General features: G+C 43.2%; 1 protein-coding gene across 1 annotated transcript in view; it reads left to right on the forward strand.

The window, feature by feature from the left end:
• Positions 1–21,442, forward strand: part of HPSE2 (heparanase 2 (inactive)) — a 112,302-nt gene that overhangs the window by 73,234 nt on the left and 17,626 nt on the right. The window contains exons 4-6 of the mRNA XM_083443819.1: positions 4,038–4,211; positions 5,031–5,202; positions 15,277–15,324. Of these exons, the coding sequence (XP_083299945.1) occupies positions 4,038–4,211; positions 5,031–5,202; positions 15,277–15,324 (394 nt within the window). The remainder of the gene's footprint in view (positions 1–4,037; positions 4,212–5,030; positions 5,203–15,276; positions 15,325–21,442) is intronic.

The following is a 21,442-nucleotide window of genomic DNA, read 5'->3' on the forward strand; positions in this document are numbered from 1 at the left end:
AGGAAGGGCAGCTTTCCCCAGCATGCTAAAGCTTTAGCTGTTATTAAACATTAAAGGTACAAGAGGCTTTCAGGAAAAATCTCTTAAGTGAACACCATTATCTCTTTGCACTGGAGAGAAATATGTTTTTTGTCCCTGTTTTCAGTGCCTGGCATTTCTGTTATGGCTTTCATTAGATTGTTCTTGGGTTTTATTTTTGTTTGCATTCACTTTTATAGATCTGATGGCATACTGGCATGTGAACGCAATGTGTGGGCAGCTGGCTGGCTGGCTACCTAAATTAAATTACAGTGTATTAAGTCTTGTTGTTCTTTTACAATGTGAATTATCTCCTGCACTCAAACCAAATGAATTGTTTCTGGCTTGGAAGAATAAATAGTATTTTTTTAGGGTTGGCAATCTTCTTCTTCTTAACTGTCCCTTTCCCTGTGCACTTAAAAACAACCTGACAAGCAGGAATTATCACTATATTTTCATTCCACAAATGCTTCATTTTGCATGGCAGACTGCTCTTAACAACATGCTGGAGTAGGACCAGATACAAAAGGGCTTTTGCACATTTAATAGTTGTGTAGAAAGGGGAATTTGAGCAGATGCACCTAGCATTTGAAAATTTCCTCTGGAATTCCATCTTCTCCACAACTCTTAAAGGTACAGGAGCCCTGAGCAGTTTTGAATCAGGCTGCTCTATGCATGAGCTGTAAAAAGGTCGGTGGCTTTATGAGGATGGGTGGGAAACCCTAGAAATGGGCCGGTATCTTCATCCAGGTCTTCCCATTCTATAAGTGTGTGAAATCTCATGACGCATCACTCATGTCTTTAACAAGTGGCAACAAGTGGCTGCTCTCTTAAATTTCCATGGACAACATGTTTCTTCAGTTGAAAGACTGGAAAAAAACAGTGTCTTGAACTTTTGCAAAATAGCCCCATCCTGAGCGAGATGGAAAAAAACAATTTAGCAGTTTAATTTAAGCCCTGGTAATTGAGAACATAGTGTTTCCTCTATTTCTGCTGGTACTTTGCCCACTTTTCTGCATTCATTATGGTATATCAAAAATAGTAGTCATGAGTAAAATCCATATCCTGGAGCTAGATGCAAGCTCTGAGCAACCAACAACGGCCATTAGGGTTGCTGGGCCCAGGTCCTGGCATCCTGTTTCCTATCACTGCATGACATGGACAGGAGAAGCCCTCTGGCAGGTGCAATATTTTTTCTCTTTTATGCAGTGCTGCTTTTAATACTACTGGGCTGCAAGCTGTGCCTGAAACCTAACCAAACAGAAACCGGGGCTTGATATTAACAGGGTTGCCAACTGTCGAACCAGCTTTTAAGAGCAGCTTGCTATGCAGGAACTGGCAGGAGATAAACATGATCAGTTGCTCATTTCTGCAGGTCAAGTTGGTGTAAAGAGTGCCCAAACAAGCAATAATGTTTTCTTTTGATCAGTTGACAGCTCAAGGTATAAAGTTGCTGAGTATTCCCTGAAGACCGTAGCTGTACCTTCTAAATGTTTGGAAGCCCTAAGACAAGGTGCAGCTACTGAAGACCTGGCAAACATCCAGGCCCAAACCCCAGAGACAGAAGAAAAAAGAGGGGCAGCTCTGTCAGACCCTCTAGCGAGCAACTGTTTTCTAGCAAGCGCTGGTCCCTGCCTTCAGGAAAGAAATTCATTACATTCAAGGGCAAAGAATGGCCCTGCAGCTTGCACTGAGCCAGATAAATTTGTTGTATTACATCAGCAGCAGCACAGGAAAGGAGGAGTGGGAGGAGGCGAGCAGCTCTCTGTGCTGGAAACTCACGGCTTCTCTCTGCATCTCCCTCCTGCTTTCCTTCACTACTTCTTACTTAAGAAACACAATAGTGATCGCCATGGCAACACGTGCTCCCCTGGTACCTGCGCACTCACAGGTGGGATCCTCTGAGCCCTGAACGTGGTTCCCGGCCCCAAGCAGGTGGGGCTTGGCCCATCAGAGATGTAGTTGCTGCTAGGATGTTAAGCACTCTGGGTGACATCTGGGCCCCACCTTTTTTGTCTCAAAAACATTGCCTCATCCTTACGCCTGCTGCTGCCAGTGGGTGCCAGCTTCCCAGAAGGCGGCTGGTCTATCTGACGTAGCCATGGACCTCCGTTCCAAGGACAAAGGGCAGGATGCAGGATTCCGAGAGGAAGGAGGCTGTTCTGTGTGGGAAGTGCTGGGCTCATCTGCCAGTACCTGTTACTCCAAGGACTCTGACATTTACCAGACTTCCCTGCAGGGAAACAACACCTGATTCCACTTAAAGCTTGCAGCATCTCTCCTCCCTACTCCCACACCTCACCACAGAAAACATGGAGCTCTCCGAGAACAATAATGTAATTGGCTGGGAAAAATCTCCTCAGGATTTTCCATCAAAACCTGGAGCTGGCTCAGACAGCGCTAACACACAAACACATGCACGCTGCAGGCCCCAAGATACTCGTGAAAGCACGGGTTCCCCTAGAAAATGCGTGACCCGGACAGAATGGAGCCCAATGTAACAAGGAGTGACTGAGACCTGAGAGACAGCAGATTCCCCCAGGGGGGGTGACCCAGCCTTTGGCCCCATAAAGAACAAACCGCCAGCCGTATGGGCCTATTTAGCATCCCCAACCTTTCACCTCAGAGATTCCCACCTCCTTGCCTGCTGTGCGCAGGCCTCATTTACAGCATGCAAGGACATCTTGGAGCTGTTTCTAATGCTAATTCCCTCCTCCCCTCCCTCCAGAGGTGCACATTTAAGTTCTGTTCTTCAGCTATCTGCAAATGTCACCCAAGAATGGTTTATATGCACATCTATTTCCTTGCTCAAATAAATAGTTTGGAGGGGGAAGGAGAATTAGTGGTGTAGATTGGCTGAATGAAGGCCTCTTCCATATTCGTTTATGTTCCAGTGGCTCTAGCACTGAATTTACGTCTAGTAGGCCCTTGTCTGCCATCATGAGGCAATAGGCGAGTCACCATCTTTTAGCCTTAGCTCTTCACCAGTAACATGGGAATAATAGTGACTTATCCCCTAGAATTGTTATGAGAAGAAACAAGTAAATGATTGTTAACATGCTTTGGAAGTTGAGCCATAGAGCAAAGCTCCCAAGAGGTCGCAACAGTGCCTTGCTTCCTGTAGGCCTGCCTGCAGCTTGGAGCCCATTCCTGATAGTAAAAGCCATCCAATTCCAAGGCCGAAAGCTATTTCTTTCCCCCAATTGCTTTTTAGTTTAATACAAAACTATTCCTTTTTAACTGTTCTCCTTCTTCAAGAAGATAGTCCAGGCTGTAAAAATGAATAATAAGGTATAACTGCTCTTCGGAGACCTGTCTGTAAAAAAAACGATTCTCAGAAGCGGCTGCAGATGTATAACCTCATTAAACTGGGTCAGAGCTTCCAAGGAAAGCAGACTGCACAGAAAGGAGCCACTTGGAGATGTCTGGTGTCATTCTGTAAACCACAAGCCACCTTGGAGACAGCCTCCAGGAAGCCACAGAAAGCGATAAAGGGCTTTCTCACACAGCCAAATCCCCACACACGTCTAATATCTAGTATGATACTCCTTGTAACTAGACAAGTTTGGGCATGTTAGTGAGATGGGGGTAATCTGAATGCTGGCGGCGGGGGGGGGGAGTGATATCCTCACAACAGGAGAACCTGGGAAAGGATGGAGTGGATCCTCTTTTGCTACTGGGTAATAAAATAAAATTTATAAACAAATAGCAGCTGCTGGCCATTTATAGCACACTGTAGCCTTCCCCAACCTGGGGTCTTCCAGATGTTTTAGATGAGAGGTCTCATCATCCCTGACCATTGGCCAGATAGGCTGGGACTGAAGGGAATTGGGTGTCCAAAACATCTGGAGGGAATCGGGTTGGGGAAGACTGGCATAATGAACTCGTCATCTGGACCATTTTGTTACCACCCTTTTCTGAGTTCCCTAGGACAAAGAACTTCAGCAACTATGGGGGTTACTCTCTGGACCTTGGAGTTCTTTGCACTTGAGTTTCAGGCTGGTTTTGTTTCTTCCCAGCCAGGTCTCTAGACAAACTCTATAATTTTGCTGACTGTTCTGGCCTCCACCTCATCTTTGCATTGAACGCACTGCGCCGGAACCCCAACAATTCCTGGAACAGCTCCAATGCCCTCAGCTTGCTCAAGTACAGTGCCAGCAAGAAGTACAACATCTCCTGGGAGTTGGGCAATGGTGAGTGAGGTTTGGAGAGGGGGATTTGGAGAAGGAGGTGGACGGGGAGGAGGATTGGAGAGAAAAGAAGCACTGGCGTCACCTTCAAGGTTAGGAAGAATTCTTAAGAACAGCCCAATGGATCAGCCCAATGGCCCATCTAATCTAGCATCCTACTCTCACAGTAGCCAACCAGATGCCTGTGGGAGGCCTGCAAGCTGGAAATGAAGGCAACAGCAGCGTGCCCACTTGCTGTTCCCAGCAACAGGTATTCAACGCCATAACGTCTCCAACAGTGGAGATAGAACATAGCCATCATAGCTAGTAGCTGTTGAATGACACAAGTGGAACACTGCTACTCAGGGTGCTCACTGCAATTGATAGCCATAGGAATCTGCAGGCAAAAAAGAGATTGATATCTTGATGGTACAGGGAAGGAAGGAGCTTGTGTGAGAAAGATTTGAAAGTGCTCAGTAAAAACAGGGAACAAATAGTGCAATCCTAAAATGTCTCTCCAGGAGTCCAACTGTGTTGAATATCACTTATTCTGAGGTAAGTGTGCATATGTTTGCACTGTAATGAGCTATCTTCACCAGTCCTTTCTGCATAGGGTCTCCACGCAGGGAGAGGGGAGAGGCGGCAGGGAGGTCAACACCATGTAGGTGCATCAGTGAAATCACTGGATTTTCTCTGCCAATGTACCCGCACAGTGCCAACCTCCCCTCCCTCTTTCCTGATAAGTGGCAGTGACTCCACCTTCTCACTCATGGCTTTTACGGGGCACCATCTTCAGAGCAGTCGGGTCAGAGTTGGTGAATGCTTGTTTCTGTTTGCTTCCAGAACCAAATAACTACCGCACCCTGACAGGGCGAGCAGTAAATGGTACTCAGTTGGGCAAAGACTACATGCAGCTGAAGAGCCTGTTGCAGCTGATCCGCACCTACTCCAGAGCCAGCCTGTATGGGCCCAACATTGGGAGGCCTAGGAAGAACGTTGTGGCTCTTCTGGATGGGTGAGTGATTTGATTCATGGCCAACAATGCAGGGACCTATGAAGTCTTTCTCATACCAGAGACATCAAACCCATCTCTCAGGTTCAATCACTGCACAGCAATGAAAAGCTCTGCAGAGGTGGCTTCTTTGCCCATGATGGTGCAGTAATAGAAAAATCCATGCTTACCCCAGGCATACATCTATGAAAGGCACAGTAGCTGCTCTTCATGTCATATGAAGCAGTATACTATCTAAACTGACTGTATGTGCCCTGATTTCTAGCTGTATGATGTCCAGAGTGCCAGGGTGCTAGGCAGACCAGGTTCTGGCATTTGAAGGTCCCTGAGTATTCCATGACATTTTAGACTTAAGTTGGTAAAATTGTCAGGACAATCAAAGCAAAGTGTCCATGCCTCATTGTTGACCCTCCTATAAGATCTCCTTTGCCACTTCCCTTCCCTATGTTCCAGTACTATTTCACCACTTTCCTGTCAAATTCTTAAGGCATTGGCGGAAGTTTTCATTGGCTGTCCCTTTCAAACACCCAAACCTTTCCTTATTAACAGTTGCTATATAGACTCTTATTCCATCTAAAGAGGAAGAAGCCTTGAGCAACCATGACTTGTATGAGAAAGAGGACATTGCACAGATTGGCCATTGCTTCTGCACCAGCCTTTGATACAAAACTGGGACAACTGGCAAACACCCCAGAAACAATCTTAATAAACCTCAGAGCTTAGCACACAGCAACATGGTGAAAACTGACCAAGTAAAATGCAAACAAAGAAGACTCAAGTGTGCAAATATCATATCCCTGTCATTGGAGCCCCAGGTAACCTCAGTGGCTAGAAGCACTTTTTACCAGCTGTGACTGACGACACAGCTACAATCATTTCTGGACCAGCAGAGTTTGATCACATTAGTTCAGCCATTGATGGCTTCAATATTGGATTGCTGCAATGCACTCTTTGTTGGGCTTCTCTTCCTACAGAAGCTACAGTTAGTGCAGAATGCTGCAGCACAGTTGCTGAAAGGAGTGATACCCTGTCAATATATAACACCTCTGCTCAGATATCTGCACAGGTTATTGCTATTGGTCCAAGTTCACGGTGTTACCATTAGTATATAATAGTATATCATTAGTAAAGGTAAAGGGACCCCTGACCATTAAATCCAGTCGTGACCGACTCTGGGGTTGCGACGCTAATCTCGCTTTATTGGCCGAGGGAGCCAATACAGCTTCCTGGTCATGTGGCCGGCATGACTAAGCCGCTTCTGGCGAACCAGAGCAGTGCACGGAACCGCCGTTTACCTTCCCACCAGAGTGGTACCTATTTATCTACTTGCACTTTGACGTGCTTTCGAACTGCTAGGTTGGCAGGAGCAGGGACCAAGCAATGGGAGCTCACCCTGTCGTGGGGATTCGAACTGCCGACCTTCTGATCGGCAAGTCCTAGGCTCTGTGGTTTAACCCACAGCGCCACCCACGGCCCTAGTATATCATTAGTATATTGTTAATATATAAAACCATTAGCAGCTTGGGACCAGTTTACTTAAGGGTCTTCCTTACCCCATATATGCCCTTTTGACCAGTTTGATCTGCAGAACTAGCACTGTTGCAGATGCCACATAAGACTCATTCCACACAAGTCAGCATACATTTTGGAATTCCCTGTCTATTGACACCAGGCAGTACTATTTTCTGCTTTTGTTTTAAACATTTTTGTTTAGGCGGGCCTAAAGTTACACGTGCTTGATTTCATTTTAGCTACTGTTGATTTAAATCATTTTAAAAATAATATTAAATACCTGGCTTAAATTGTTTTTACTGATAATATATATAATGCTATATTTTCTGTTTTTCTAAACGGCTGAGGTTTTTTTTTAAAAAAAAACAACAATCAAGCAGTATATAAATTTTGTTAAATACATAAAAATAGAAAGGGGGCATATGTGGAGTTGCAGCAAAATAATGTAATATTGGCAGCAGCATTAGCTGTAATTCTGAGGAAGAAAGCATGCTGCCACATCTTCTAGGTAGCAAAGCTGATGAACAAATTGGAAACATTTCTGGGGCAACCCACAAAGATGGCAAATAGGCTAGAAGGCAAATTCTACAAGGAAAGGCCAAAAGAACTGGGTTTATTTAGCTTTAAAGACATGTGTGTGGAGAGGGTATGGTGAAAATTTTAAATCTGGTTACCGTGTGATCCTGTTCATGCTTAGTCTGAGGCAGGGGTAAAGGAGAAATTTGTTGCAGTTTTCATTTAAAAGTGAATTTGTCAAATTTGAACTTTCTGAAACAACATGCAAATGGAAACAACACTCATCTGAATTTTTTGATGCAAGTTCTCCAACTATATAATGCATACATTAGGGGAAAGTGTGCATAAACATGAAATTATTAGCAAAAACAATGTACAGAAATTCATTACAGTGGGGAAGATTGCAAAATGTGTGCATTAGTCAAAACTGAATATAAAAATGTATTGGGAGAAATTTGCACTAAGATGCTGATGAATTTTCATGAGAAGTTTTAAAAAAAGAAAAGAATTCACAATGTGGAGAACTGAATTTAAGATTGGAAAAATGAAAACTGATGTTGACAGATCCTTCCATCCCTATTTTGAACCTGGGACACTCTCCATATAAGGCACATGTTCTGCCACTGAGCTATGGCCATTCCACACAGTAGCCGTTTTCTCTGGATCTGACATAATTTATGCATTCACTCATTTATTATGGAGAATACAGGCGATGCCATTGCTGAATTGTGACACTCAAGCATTTTCCCTGTTGCTCTTTCATCACTTTAAAGACTTGGTGTTGATTTCTCTAACTTTGTGTGAAATTGTGCCACTGTCCTCTCTACTGTGGAGCAGGAAAGTACTATTTATTCATATGGCCTGCCCTTTCCCTCAGAGTGTTATCACATCCAATTGCTCTTCCCAGGTAACTGTGGGAAATTATAGCTCTGTGAGAGGATTAGTGGTCTCCTAATGGTTCTCAGCACCCTAAACCAACTACAGCCCCCAGAATTCTCTGGTGGAAACCATGTCTGTTTCAAGTGGTATCATAGTGCTTTAAATGTCCAATGTGAATGTGGTCTTGGACTGTCGACCCTTGGGTTTTTCTTTTTCTTAAAAAGACCGACTATCTACATGTTCAAAGCAAACTGATTCCCTGTGTCTGCCCAGCCAGAATTGTGAATCAGGTTTCCCTGAAATGAACACTAACACAATATTGTACCTGAAATCTTGCTGCGTTTGGGGAAGGAGAGATGCTTTGGGAACTTGGGGTATTTCGTTCCTTTAGTACTGCTGAGCTAGTTGGCTGCAGGGCAGAGAGAAGAATCAGAGACGGACATGTGGTCAGGTGCAAGGGAATTTCCACAGATGGGACAGCCAGCCCCACTTGATGAAGTGTTAATTAGGCTATTCAGGGAACCAGAGCTGCTCAGAACAGTCTGTATCTGTTCCCTACTTTGTGGGGTGGAGGGTCAGGAGTTGTAGCATTTCTCAGAGTTCCCAAAGAATCAGTGGAGTTGTTAGCAGGGAGACTGAGATGACCTCAGCCTCGGTTCAGCCCCTGTGTGGAACTTGGTTCCTAAACGATGGATGATATTTGGTGAGTAGACTGTGATGTTATATTTTCCTCTCCAGAAATATCAGATAAAAAATTATTTCCCTTCTCAGAAGTGCAATGGTTGCCTTCTGGCATCCTTGTATATAGGAAACTGGTGTCACTCTTTCACTGTGTGCAGCCTTCCTAGGTGTGAATCCAAGATAGAGGATACTAGTTTTCTCTGAAACTATTGCTTTTAAGCTTTGTTGTTTAGTCGTGTCCAACTCTTCATGACCCCATGGACCAGAGCACGCCAGGCACTCCTGTCTTCCACTGCCTCCCGCAGTTTGGTCAGACTAATGCTGGTAGCTTCGAGAACACTGTCCAGCCATCTCATCCTCTGTCATCCCCTTCTCCTTGTGCCCTCCATCTTTCCCACCATCAGGGTCTTTTCCAGGGAGTCTTCTCTTCTCATGAGGTGGCCAAAGTATTGGAGTCTCAGCTTCAGGATCTGTCCTTCCACTGAGCACTCAGGGCTGATTTCCTTAAGAATGGAGAGGTTTGATCTTCTTGCAGTCCATGGACTCTTGCAGTTCAAGAGTCTCCTCCAGCACCATAATTCATAATTAAGCTAAAACCTCATAATTATATTTCCTTCTCTTACACTGAAGGCCACATGGCCCTTTCTCTCCAGCTTTCTGGTCTCTAAATTATACTTCTACTACTATTACTATTAGTAGTAATAGTAGTTGTTGCAGTATTTACATTTATATCCCACCTTTTGAGATGGCAGTATGAATATAAACTCAGCTGGGCAGAGGGAAAGAGAGGGGAAGCATTGGAAGCAGAGCTGAAAGATGTCTTAATAAAGTACAGTACATGCTTTCCTCACTCAAAGTGAGCCTGGATTCTAGTCTGCATTTGCACTGCTTTTGACAGAAGGCTTTATCAGTGAATCAAATATGGACTGAATCCAATATGGACTGAGTCATCTATCATGCCCTTTCCCCCAACTTCTGGCAATGACCAGTGTGTGTGTGTGGGGGGGGGAGTTTGCATGTTTAAACCATCAAAACTTCATGTATGCCACCCCCCCCCTTTTGGGTGTGTGTGTGTGAAGGGGTGGGAAATCTGCTAAAGTGCTCCAAGGAGGGAGGGGGGATCTGTGATGTCAGAAGATAGCAGCCAATCTGTGTTGTGAAAAGCTGGCAATTGCTTCAAACTAGCAAAACTGGTTTTCCTGGACCACAGCCCTGGAGAGGGTTAGGTACGTGTGACGAGAACTTGATGAGTGTGTTTCCAGAGTGCATCAGTTCCTCTTTTTATGTAAATCCATACACATTCTTTAAAGTGGAGTTATGCCTCAGTTGTCTCACTGAGGCCAAGTGTTCATCGTATATGTATTTTGGCATTTTTGTACTCTTTAGTACTCTCCATTTTGACTGGAATACTTAGCACCTGAATAAAAATTTAAACCAGGCTTTGTGAATGAGATTCTTTAAAAATTCACAGACCCCATATCTTAAGGGAGGAGGCATAGAAAGACATTACACCATATCCCCCCCCCCTTTGTAAAATAAGATGTGTTCCAGATTTTTCTGCTTTCTTTGTGTGAGAGGGTTGTGTTTTTTCTGGTAAGGTGAACATAATTTTTTTTCTCCAATGGTTAAAAAATACATGGAAGAATTATGTAAATGATTATTTTGTTTTTATTTAAGTATTCAATAATTCCTCTGCCTCTGCTTAGCAAAATATATAAATTTATGAGGCAAAATATTGAGTTTGTTGTCACATAATCTGCTGACTTCCTAGCTGTGAGTCTGACCATATGACCAAAAAACCCTTTGAAGTACCTGGACCAAACACTGGGCCTCCCCAGCAACGGAAACCAGAGTAGTAAAAACACTTTCAAAGTGTGAAACTGTGTGGAAATGTATTACGAGGCTCTCTTATGCCATAGATATTTGGTCATGTAGTACAGATGTACATGTAGAAAAACTGGATTTAATATGGGAATAAATATTGGGTAGTCTTCAACTAGCTGTTACTCAGAGTAGACCCATTGAAATTAATGAACCTAACTTAGTCACATTCATTAATTTCAATTAATTTCTAGTGAGCAAAAGTTAAAAGTTAAGCAAAAGTTACTACCCACTATGTAGCTCTGAAATAAATGAGTCATCTGTGGAGTGGTAGCAGAACATCATCTATGTATGCTTTCACCATATTACTGTGAATGCCATTGTTACACATGGTATAACATATGAAGCAGCCCTTAGATTCCCATCCAATGACTGACTGTCACTGTAGATATACAAGTAGGGAAATGGTCTAGGACTTGAGGACCATTCCTTCCCAACTTGCTTGTTCATAACCCACTTACCTGATGCCTAAACTGCACACTCTGTGCTCTTCAAAGTAGATATATGACACACAGGGAGAGAAAACAGATGTGGGTCAGGGGAGAAAGTCACACATCAAAGAAAAACCATCACGTGCCAAAGAAATCTCATGAGGATGTACCAATTATCTCGAGTCTTCATGGAAGAAAGAAGATGTCTCAGAAGAATGGAGAAGGACAGATATATAATGGCTATATTTAAGAAGCAAGAAAGGAGAAATTGAGGAGTTATAGGCCCATTAGTCTGACTTTTATACCCTGGAAGTTATTAGAATGGGTTATAAATCAATCTGTTTTAAGCACCTATGGGAAAACAGGGTAATTGCTAGTAGCTGGCATAGATTTATGAAGACGACAACAGGGAAAGCCAACCTAGCAGACTTTTGGCAGGGATCTGCTCTATTAGATCAGGCTAGAACAGTAGGCATTGTATTTTAGCAAGGCTTTTGATGTCATTTCACATATGCAAAATGGAAATACAAGTAGAAGGAAATATCATCAGGTGGGAATACAAGTTGTTAAACAGTTGAACATTCAGAGTAGATTAATTATTTCAACTAGGGATAGGACAGGTGTTCCAAGGGAATGTTGTGTATATCCAACAATCCCATTTTTTACAGATACTCAGCTGTTAGGGTTGTTGCCATGTGGATACCAGAGAGGGAGGTATGGAAAATGTAGATATGCCTTTTGGATCAGCAGATGACATCTTGCCTATGAACTTGTGTTATCAAGATCTGGCTGGATGAATCATCTGGTCCAGTGTTTGACCAATTGGTTCCAGCTGGATACTTGATATGGCACCAGCTTCGCCTTCTGAACATTGTTCCTGCCACTTCTATTTTTCAAAGACTCTTCTAATCTTTGTAAATGAATTATCACCTAGGAGGCTCCCTGTGGGGGTAAGAAATATCACCAGGTGGGGTAGAGATGAAGGGATCAGGGAGGGGTTGCACATAACGTGATCCCGTCAACATAGGGAAATCATAAATTGAGAAGTGGTCCTCTAAATATTTCAAAAGCTTGTCTGCTCATGCTGACAAAGACTCGTCCACTAAGAAGTAGATCACCTTTCCTATTTTGCCACACCCCCTACTTCCATTTTGTTTCCATCAGCATAAAGGAAACAATGCAGCCTGCCCTTTTCCTTGTTGCTATGGGCATGTTCGTGGAATTTTTATTTTTTAAAAAAGCTCTTTTGCACAGAACTGCCCTTGCACAAAAGAGCTGTACTGAAAGTAAAAATAAAATTTGCCCTTGTGGGTACAGGAAGTGTGAAAAGAAAAGAGGAGGAAATGAAGTGGTAGCCTTTTATACCAGCAACTCCAAATCCTTGCCTCACTTGGAGTGACACATTTATTATTATTATTGTTGTTGTTGTTGTTGTTGTTGTTGTTGTTGTTGTTCTTGACTGCTCCTTTGTGCAGATCTCATTTTCTGGTAAGCTTGATATTTCAAAAACGAAATAAAAAAGTGTGCCTGGACAGGTAAACAAGTGCCTGTGTGCATACCCACAATGGACCTTAGGTCCACAGCATTCATATATCCAATCAAGGAAAATCCACTAGTGTGGACTGGAAACATGGAGATAGATTTTAAAGTTGAAAGTGCTCTGGTTTGGATATGAAGGTGCATAAATGTGCACATAGAATGTCTTAGTGTGGACACGATGCTTACCAAATGTGTACTCAGAAGCTTTGCAGGACAGAGATAGCATGCAAGGCAATCATGATAACTTGGACAGCTGGATGGGCAACAAATGAAATTCAGCAAAAGGAAATGGAAACTATTAACAATCAGAAAAGATGAAAGAAGTGCTAAATATGCACATATTGGGCAGAGGTATTGCTCTTTTAACAAGATTAGCCATGCAATGGTACTCCAAATTAGGAGAAAGCTAGCCTTGGTTTCATTAGCACAGACAACCTATCTAAAACAGTGGGAGTAACAGGACCATGGTACTTGGCTCTGCTTTGGCCTCAGTAAAGAACACTGTAGATTGTTTGGGGCATCAAATATAGTGGGACATAATATAATTCATAGGAGAGCTAAATATGATGGTCTGTATGGAAGAGATAAGAAACCCCCCACAATCCTGACGGCATTAACCTTAAGAAAAAGGACATTCCTGTTGAACTATACACACATAGAAATGAATGAAGTCAACCACAAGATGTGAATGATAAATACAGTAGCCTTACCTACCAGATTATAGATTTTTTTATAATGTATCATGAAATTATTTGTAGCATATGTACACAATGGTACAGATGGTGTGCACTCTGTTTAAAATCACCGCAACCAAAGAAATACAAATATAAAATAAAACATGCTCCTCCCCTGGCTTTGAAAGAAAGAGGAAAGAACCACAGGGAGATGAGCTACATATAAATGTTATTAGTTGGGGCTGAACTTCTCCATGTCTTTAATTTAGTAGCACATATCATTTCACAGGACTACAAATTAACATTTCATTCCATGTGGATGGGCATGGGGAGAACAGAATGTATAAATCACCACTAGAGCACACTGACTGCCCATTACTCTGCCCATCTTTGCTATTTATGTACACAGTGAGGAACTGAGAATTACATTAAATGTGCATACTTTTCTAGATAATGTTGAGACTGCTCAAACAAATAACTATTCTGGCTGCCTTCCTGACAGCAATGAAGGGGATGAGTCAAACATCAGTTCTATGGGTCTCTAGATCATGGTGAGCCAATGTGGTGCCTTCCAGATGTCATTCAGCTCTCATAACCCCAGCCAGCATGGTCAGTGCTCAGGGATGATGGGAGTTGGAGGGCACCATGTTGGCTACCCCTACACTTGATGGTAGAAGAGATGGAGATGCCTGTATTCCAGTTCTCCTATGCTAGCTGAAAAAATCATAGCATCCGAACTATCTGTGTTGTGAGCATCTTGCACACACAATGAACTTAAGTGGAGCCCTAGAACCTGAAAGACTTTGTTTTTCATATTCTCAACCAAACTGACACACATACTCACAAACAAACAAACAAACAAACAAACAAACAAACTGCTGTCTGTCGTGTGTGTGCGCGTGCGCATAGCATGTTTCAAGTCACAGAGCCACAACATATGATACGAGACATGGTATTACCCCCACCCACCCAACGTGTTGCATCTTGCCCTTGTTCTTTTTACATGGCTGTCATGGCTATGGAGAAGATTTGAAAATGTATACACAGAAAAACCAAAGGAGCTTTTGGGGGAAGGGAACATCCTATTGTCTCCCCATATCTTATTACCCCTGTTCCAAATTTCTCCTGATTTTTTGGGGCTTCTGTTGCCCCAGTTTTTGCTAAACCAAAACACTGCAGTCAGAATAATCATGCAAATTTGAATAAGTCAGTCTCAGCAATGTGTGGTGGTTTCTGCCATGCAAAACTGGCAAAGTTGCAAGAGGTCTACCAAATTCTGACTTTCCTTATTGTCATGTACAACTTTATGATGTGCTGCTTGCTGCAAACCATACTGCATGCATCATAAAGCCTTGGAAATTTGCTATCTAAGATAACATAGCATGGTTTTTGATATGCATGCTGGGTGCGCAACACCAAACTACAAGGAAAGAAATGTTTTTTGGTTCTTGGAGATGCCGCGAGCACACTTTAAGCTTCCTTGCCTTTCAGAGTTTTTGGGGTGCAGGCACTCTAGGAGATTCATTCTTGGATCCTTCTGATTGTCCCTATTCCCTAGTGAGTCAGTTCTTGGAGCAACTGCGATACCAAAGGGCTAATCTGAAGCTATTGCAGTAGTATCATAGCACCCTGAGAACCTTCACCAACCCCTTCAGAGAGTTTCATTAATGGGTCCAGTTTAGCTAAGGTTCTCCTTTCCAAAAATAATCTTCTTTCCAATCAGAACTGGAGTAAATAAGAGTATGGGTTTTGCTATATCCAACTATTTAAATTGACAAAAGCCTACTGATTCAATGTTGATGTGATATTGCATAGCAGAAGAACAGTATGTCATACTTGGACTTCTTGGGAATGTTAGTGGCCTGTACTGATGTGAGCTGTGAGTACATGTATGTATGTATGTATGTATGTATGTGTGGACCACTCTCATTTCCAGAAACTCACATATTTTCTGTATCTCACAGGTTCATGAAGGTGGCAGGGAACACAGTGGATGCTGTTACCTGGCAACAGTAGGTATTTTTCCCTTTCCCTTTCCAATATTTCTAAACGTGCATTAATTTGGGCAGAAGTCAAGAACTGAGCCAGACATCGATAGGACACTATCTTTAGACAAAGAACACAGAGAGAGACTTCTAAGACTACCTTTCCCATTCTATTTTCTTGAGTTCACTCTGTTGGCTAAGGAGAAACCTTTCTGGTTATATGGACGGGCTAAACTCTTGCAGACAGCAGAACTTTGAGAAGAATACCAGCTATGTAGCAAGGAATTCTACCACTCATGTTGGTTTTGGTGTCAGAGGCTTCCCTAGTGTGAAGCTCAGGGTAGGCTAAAAATAAATCCTATAAGATAAGCCTTGCACATTTCAGTATCAATGCAAGAAGATATTCAAAGAAAAGGATGCTGCACACCAGTGCCCTATGTGTGGTAGAGGGATGATGTCCTCACAGAAACCTACTGTGTGATGAGTATTTCAAAGGGCAGAACTTGTCTGCTAGCACTGTTCTTTCCTCACTAGTGTGAGAAACTGGCAGTCACAGGACAAGCTGATTGTGAATATACAGGGCTGTTTTCAACTAACTTTTACTCAGAGTAGACCCACTGAAATTAACAGACCTAGTCATAGGCATTAAATCCAACAAGTCTACTCTGAGTAAAGTGTGGGTTGAGTCACAGAGAGGTACTTTTATTTACATTTCTGCCTTTTGTGCCATTTACCTTAGCAACCAGGTCTGTCTACTCTCTGGGGTCATGTGATAGCTTTAGAAAGAAACATGTGCAGAATTTACGTAGCCTAAATGGGATATTGTCCTGGTTTAACCATGTTGCTGAAAACAACCTGATCAGGACCAAGAGCCACTTTTAGAAATGATGGGCATAGAATTCTTGCTGTGGCAAAAAATGGGATGTGATCCACAGGCAGTTCTCTTAATGAAGAGTTTGCTCAGGTTAGTGTGACTGGTGTTCCTGCTGCCTAACAACATAGCCTGAGAGCAAGCATGGATTTAGTGCCAAGTAATGACAGTCCCTTGTCCTTAGAAAGTTGTTGATGCTCTGTTGTATTTGTTGGCATCTTCAGAATAAAGCTGTGCCAAATTGGTATTGGCTTGTACAGACATTTTTGCCAAAATAAATTTCTGGCTTTCCAGGATTCCATAGGGTTGATCCACTAGTGGTGCTGAAACTATCCCTTGTTCCAGAGATAGACTGTCAGTAATCTCTAGGCTAGGGGTGTCTAACCGGTGGCTTTCTGGATGCTGTTGGACTCCAGCTCCCATCAGTCTCAGTCAGCATGGTCAATAGGCCCCACATGAGGAAGAGAGCTCTCTCACTCAAACATTGTGATTTTGACTGAACAAAGGCAGGATGTGTGTTAGCCTTTCTCTAGTGATTGACAGAAAGTGAAGCTTTATAGAATCAGATAGAAAGAAGGGCCCTCAAAACTTGTCAAGATTTACACTTAGGCAAGATATTATATTATGCAAGACCCCTTTATGGTACTTTAATGTCTTCAGCTACACGGAAGCACCATTAGTTTTGCATTCTGAAGGAAGTTCTGTGGTGCATGCAAAAGTGTTTCCCAGGTTATAGCCACAGAATTGCACTTACAGAGAACTCTGTGTTATTTGGAATAACATGGGTTCATGATTCCAGACTATACCTGCTTCATTTGTGTGTGAAACTCCATGATAATCGTGTTGGAAACAATTATGCATACCATATAGCACTCCATTCATTCTTGGACTCCAGACTCCAGTGAAGCGTCTTTTCTAAATTTACAGAGATTCAGGAGCGCTGCGCTGATCACTCTCCCAGGCACAGTGGCTACACAATGACTATCTTACCTGTGCATGAGATCTGTTGCTATCACTCATTGAGTGCCGTGGGGTTGATGACAGAACTTTTGCAATGTATTTGTTCATGAATCAGAGCCTTGGTTCATATACACTGATGTAAGCACATATGGTATTGTAGCATACCAGTGGAACAAATGAAACATTTGTTGTAAGAATGCATTGAGTATTTTGCTGCAGAAGGATTCACTCTACAGGAGATACCCTTAAGACTGAAATGGAGGAAAGGAATTCAAAGTGGAAAATGTGCAATATCCTGTAGTGTGTGTCTACTCATCTGGGTGGTTAGTGCCCATCTCTCTATCACGAAGGACAAAGCCCATCCATGTGGGTCACACATTCACCCCCCCCCCAATCTAACATGAACTGTGAGAAAATCAGCACTTTTAGATAGCAGCAATGGCATGAGTTTAATTACAGAATGTTGTACTAATGCTGGGCTTGATTCTTTGCTACTTGTTCCATACCTTGATTCCATGAAATAGATAGCCTTTTCAGGGGGAAGTTCTGGGAAAACTTCACCCACACACCCTTTCCCCATCAAATAAGCTCCTGCTTTTTCTGGGGAAACTTCATCTGCCCTCCCCTTTCCCTGTAAAGAGCGCCTGCTGCCATCCTTGCTGTAGTTGCTTTGTAGGGGAAAGGTTAGTTGCTAAAAAAGTAGTGTGTGTACCCCAGCACTGGAGCAAAACAGCAGGCACAATGAATTTTCACTGAAACTGGACAGCATCGGAGGTGAGGGATATGTTGTAGGGAATCATGTGAATTTGTTTTAGAAGTGATCAAAGCAGATTGGGAGACAGGCAATTCAAAGGGGTGGGGCTCACAAACACCACCATCCACATCACAGACCAATCGCCCCAGAGTCAGACTTCAAACACTTGCAGAATTTCCAGAAGTGGCTAAAATCAAAAGTGTAAGAGTCCGGGATCACACCTGAAAAAAGGAAATAGCTTCTGAGAAACAAGCAGAGGGCTTTCTCGGTAGTGGCGCCCGCTCTGTGGAATGCCCTCCCATCAGATGTCAAAGAAATAAACAACTACCTGACTTTTAGAACACATCTGAAGGCAACCCTGTTTAGGGTAGTTTTCAATGTTTGATGTTTATCGTGTTTTTAGTATTTTGTTGGGAGCTGCACAGAGTGGCTGGAAAACCCAGGCAGATGGGCGGGTTATATACATAATAATATATCATCATCATCAGCTAGATTTTCAGGAATTGAGAGGGAGCAAATGGTGGCAATACCAGAGATGGAGGAAGTACTTTGTGCAGGAAACCTGTGCCTTGCTGAATAGCTGCAGGGGGAAGGTGCCAGTTTCCCCTTTCCCAGCTAGTGAGAAAAAACCGGGAGGTGGGATGAAGAGAGGAGGTGGTGGGGCTCTAATTCCAAGCAGACCTTGCTGGAGCAGGAATGGATTTGGAAATTCCTGAGTGTTGGGAAATGGCTTTAATGCAATTAACTGAAATAAAAGGAGGGGGTCAGATAATGGGGCAAAGGTTCCTCTACCATAAAGAGGAGTAAAACAAAAACAGCTGTTCTGAAGCCCTCAAACTCTGCTCATTAAATCCCATCTGAGGCTAATGGTTTGGGCCGTTAATTGTGGGTGGTGTCTTAAAAAGATACTGATGCTTTCATAGTTTTGCTTAGTGTAAGAGGCAGCTGGCATCCCGACTCCCCAGAAATGGCTTGCATGGGCTTTTAAGCATGCCGGTAGGCAGCAAGCACAGTGCAGACAGTGATGTGGTGCTGAATTGCATGATTAGATATGTAATAGACATTTCTTGTCCATGACTCAGCTTGGGCTTTTGCTGCTGAAGTTAACATGTTGATGGGGAGAGGAAAAGAACCCTTCCAGCCTTCTTTAAGTTCCTGAACTGGAGAGCTGCCAGCAGAGCAAATGCATTGTTACATACCACTCAAATCTCCATGAATGGTGTGAGATTCTAAGGGATGCAGATGCACTAACCAGGGTCTATGTTTCCTTTTGGGACAATGTGTCACAACAGAGACTGTGGTATCTTAATGATATATGAAAAGAATGTTTTTTCTGCTACCACTGAAGCTGATATTATTTTGCTCAGAAGCCTGATTGAGCTTCAGACTACTGCTCTTGGGAAGGAGTGCGGTCTGTTGGGCCTATGCCAAACTTTAAACAACTTCTTCATTAATTTCCTAACCCCAAACCTCACAGTAACTATACCATTCAGTTGTAGGGCTCAACTCCTGCCATATTTGTCCAAACAGCATTCCCCACTATGCTTCCAGATGTGCTAGCAAACATTTTAAGTCAAACATGCTGTGCAGTCCCTTTGTTTTAATCCAAGGGATGTGCTGACATGTAACACTAAGGCAAGGTGTGCGACTTGTTTATCCATAATGTGCACTAGCACTCCTGTTTTGCTCTTCCCAGCTGGGGAAAGCAAACCACAACCCTTGACTTTAGCATTATGTCCAAACCAGTGTGCATTATTTGTTCCTCTCCAAACTAACCATGCTGCGAAGCCAAGGTTTATTATTCTTGTCTTGCCGACTGTGGTTTGTTTGGGAGCAATGTACTAGGAGGAGCACTTGCTAGGATGACATCATGCCAAGCCAGAACTTGTGGTTTGTTCCTCCCAGCTGGATGAAGGGAGGAGCAAAGCAGGAATGCTTGAACTGTATGCACCAGCATACTACTTGTGCATATTATGGTTCAAAAAACCAACACACATCTTGGCTTAGCATTACATGTGAACGTGCTCAGTGGTTCAAACTTTTCACAACAGACTTCCCTTGAAACACATGCAGAGGAGCCACACAGTTTCAGCATCACAGCAGGTGCTAATCTTGTAGCATTAAGAAAGGTCTAGGACCCACCCACCCCCTTCTCAGCAGGAAAGGTCTGTTTTGCCTGTCTCAAAAGCCCAAGGACGTTTTTATGCATCATGCAGAAAAGGGAATGCTCCAATAAAAGTAAATGGGAGTCTTGGAAACAACTGATTGCCATTGGGCAGCTGCCTACCAGACCTAGTGGAGCAGCCAAGAGAATCACCAGATGTGGGGTCACTTTGCTCTGGTGTTCTCCCTATCCTTGCAAAGAGACACTTAAGCAATGCAATAGTAAAAACACTGATAAAGTTCTGTCCCATCTTGCCTGCCTGGTGACCAGTCTCTCATGTTTGGAAAGAAAACTCCTAAGTGTGTCTTATAACCAGCATATCCTTGCCTGTCATTTTCTGATCTTATGTGAAACTTTCTAACCCAAGTCTAAATCCATCCAGTACTTTTTCAGAAAAGATCCTCTGCTGACATTATCCTTCAGCTTACACTGTTGCCTCTGCAATAAATCTAGTCCCATTTACCCTCTCTTTTCATTCATGCATTGGATTTGTTATACCTATATATTGCACTCTTTCATGGGGAAACTCAGTGTGGCTAATGGAGGGTGGTAATGGCGTGGTCAGTGTATGGTTTCTGAAACATTGGTCCAGCTATTTCTTTACAGGATCTGGTGATGGTAAGAGCATAAAAAGAACTCCATTGGATCAAATCAACTATCCATCTAGTTGAGTACCCTTTCCCCCACAGTGACCAACCACATGCCTTTGGGACACCTACAAATGCATGAACACAATAACCCTTTCCTGTTATTGCGCCCCAGAAACTGGTGCTGAGGGACACACGGCCTCTCAAATCTGGTGAAGAATTGTGCATTTCCTGTTCTTTCATGTGTCAGAAAGAACAGGGTGGTGAGGTTAGTTGTAGCAGTGTATTCATACTTGGTCAATCAATTAATATGCACAATGTGAGCAGAAGGGCCTGACTGGATGGGCAAGCTCACGGTTGGGAACCTTAATAATATTTTTCTCTTTCTTTTGCACCAGATGTGGTGCCAGGCACTGTGCGGAACATAGAAATGTGTTTCTGCCCAGAGGGCTTGCTGTCTTCATTAGATGGACAAGTTAGTAGGAAGAAGAGATCAGGGACTAATTGCACAATTACTTGTGCAAATGGAAGTGGAGGTGCAGGTGCAGGCAAAGACTTTGCTGATGATATGGATTATGGAAGGGCTTTTAGAAGAGAGGGAAATTGTGGGGAGGGTCCTCTGGGCACAGGGAGCATCCTGTGGCAGAAGACACAGAGAAGAAAGTGGTAGAAGAAACAAAGGTCAGTAAGAGCAACTCATCTTATGCAGAACAGAGAGCAACCTTTGGGGAACCCCGAATGTGGGCATCAGAGGCGCGGTCCTTAGCCAGGGTGAGGGAGAGCACATAACTGCAGCCCCTCTCTGACTG

Source organism: Podarcis tiliguerta (genome assembly GCF_965153285.1).
Source record: "Podarcis tiliguerta genome assembly, chromosome: 5".
In the NCBI taxonomy this organism is placed as follows: domain Eukaryota; kingdom Metazoa; phylum Chordata; class Lepidosauria; order Squamata; family Lacertidae; genus Podarcis; species Podarcis tiliguerta.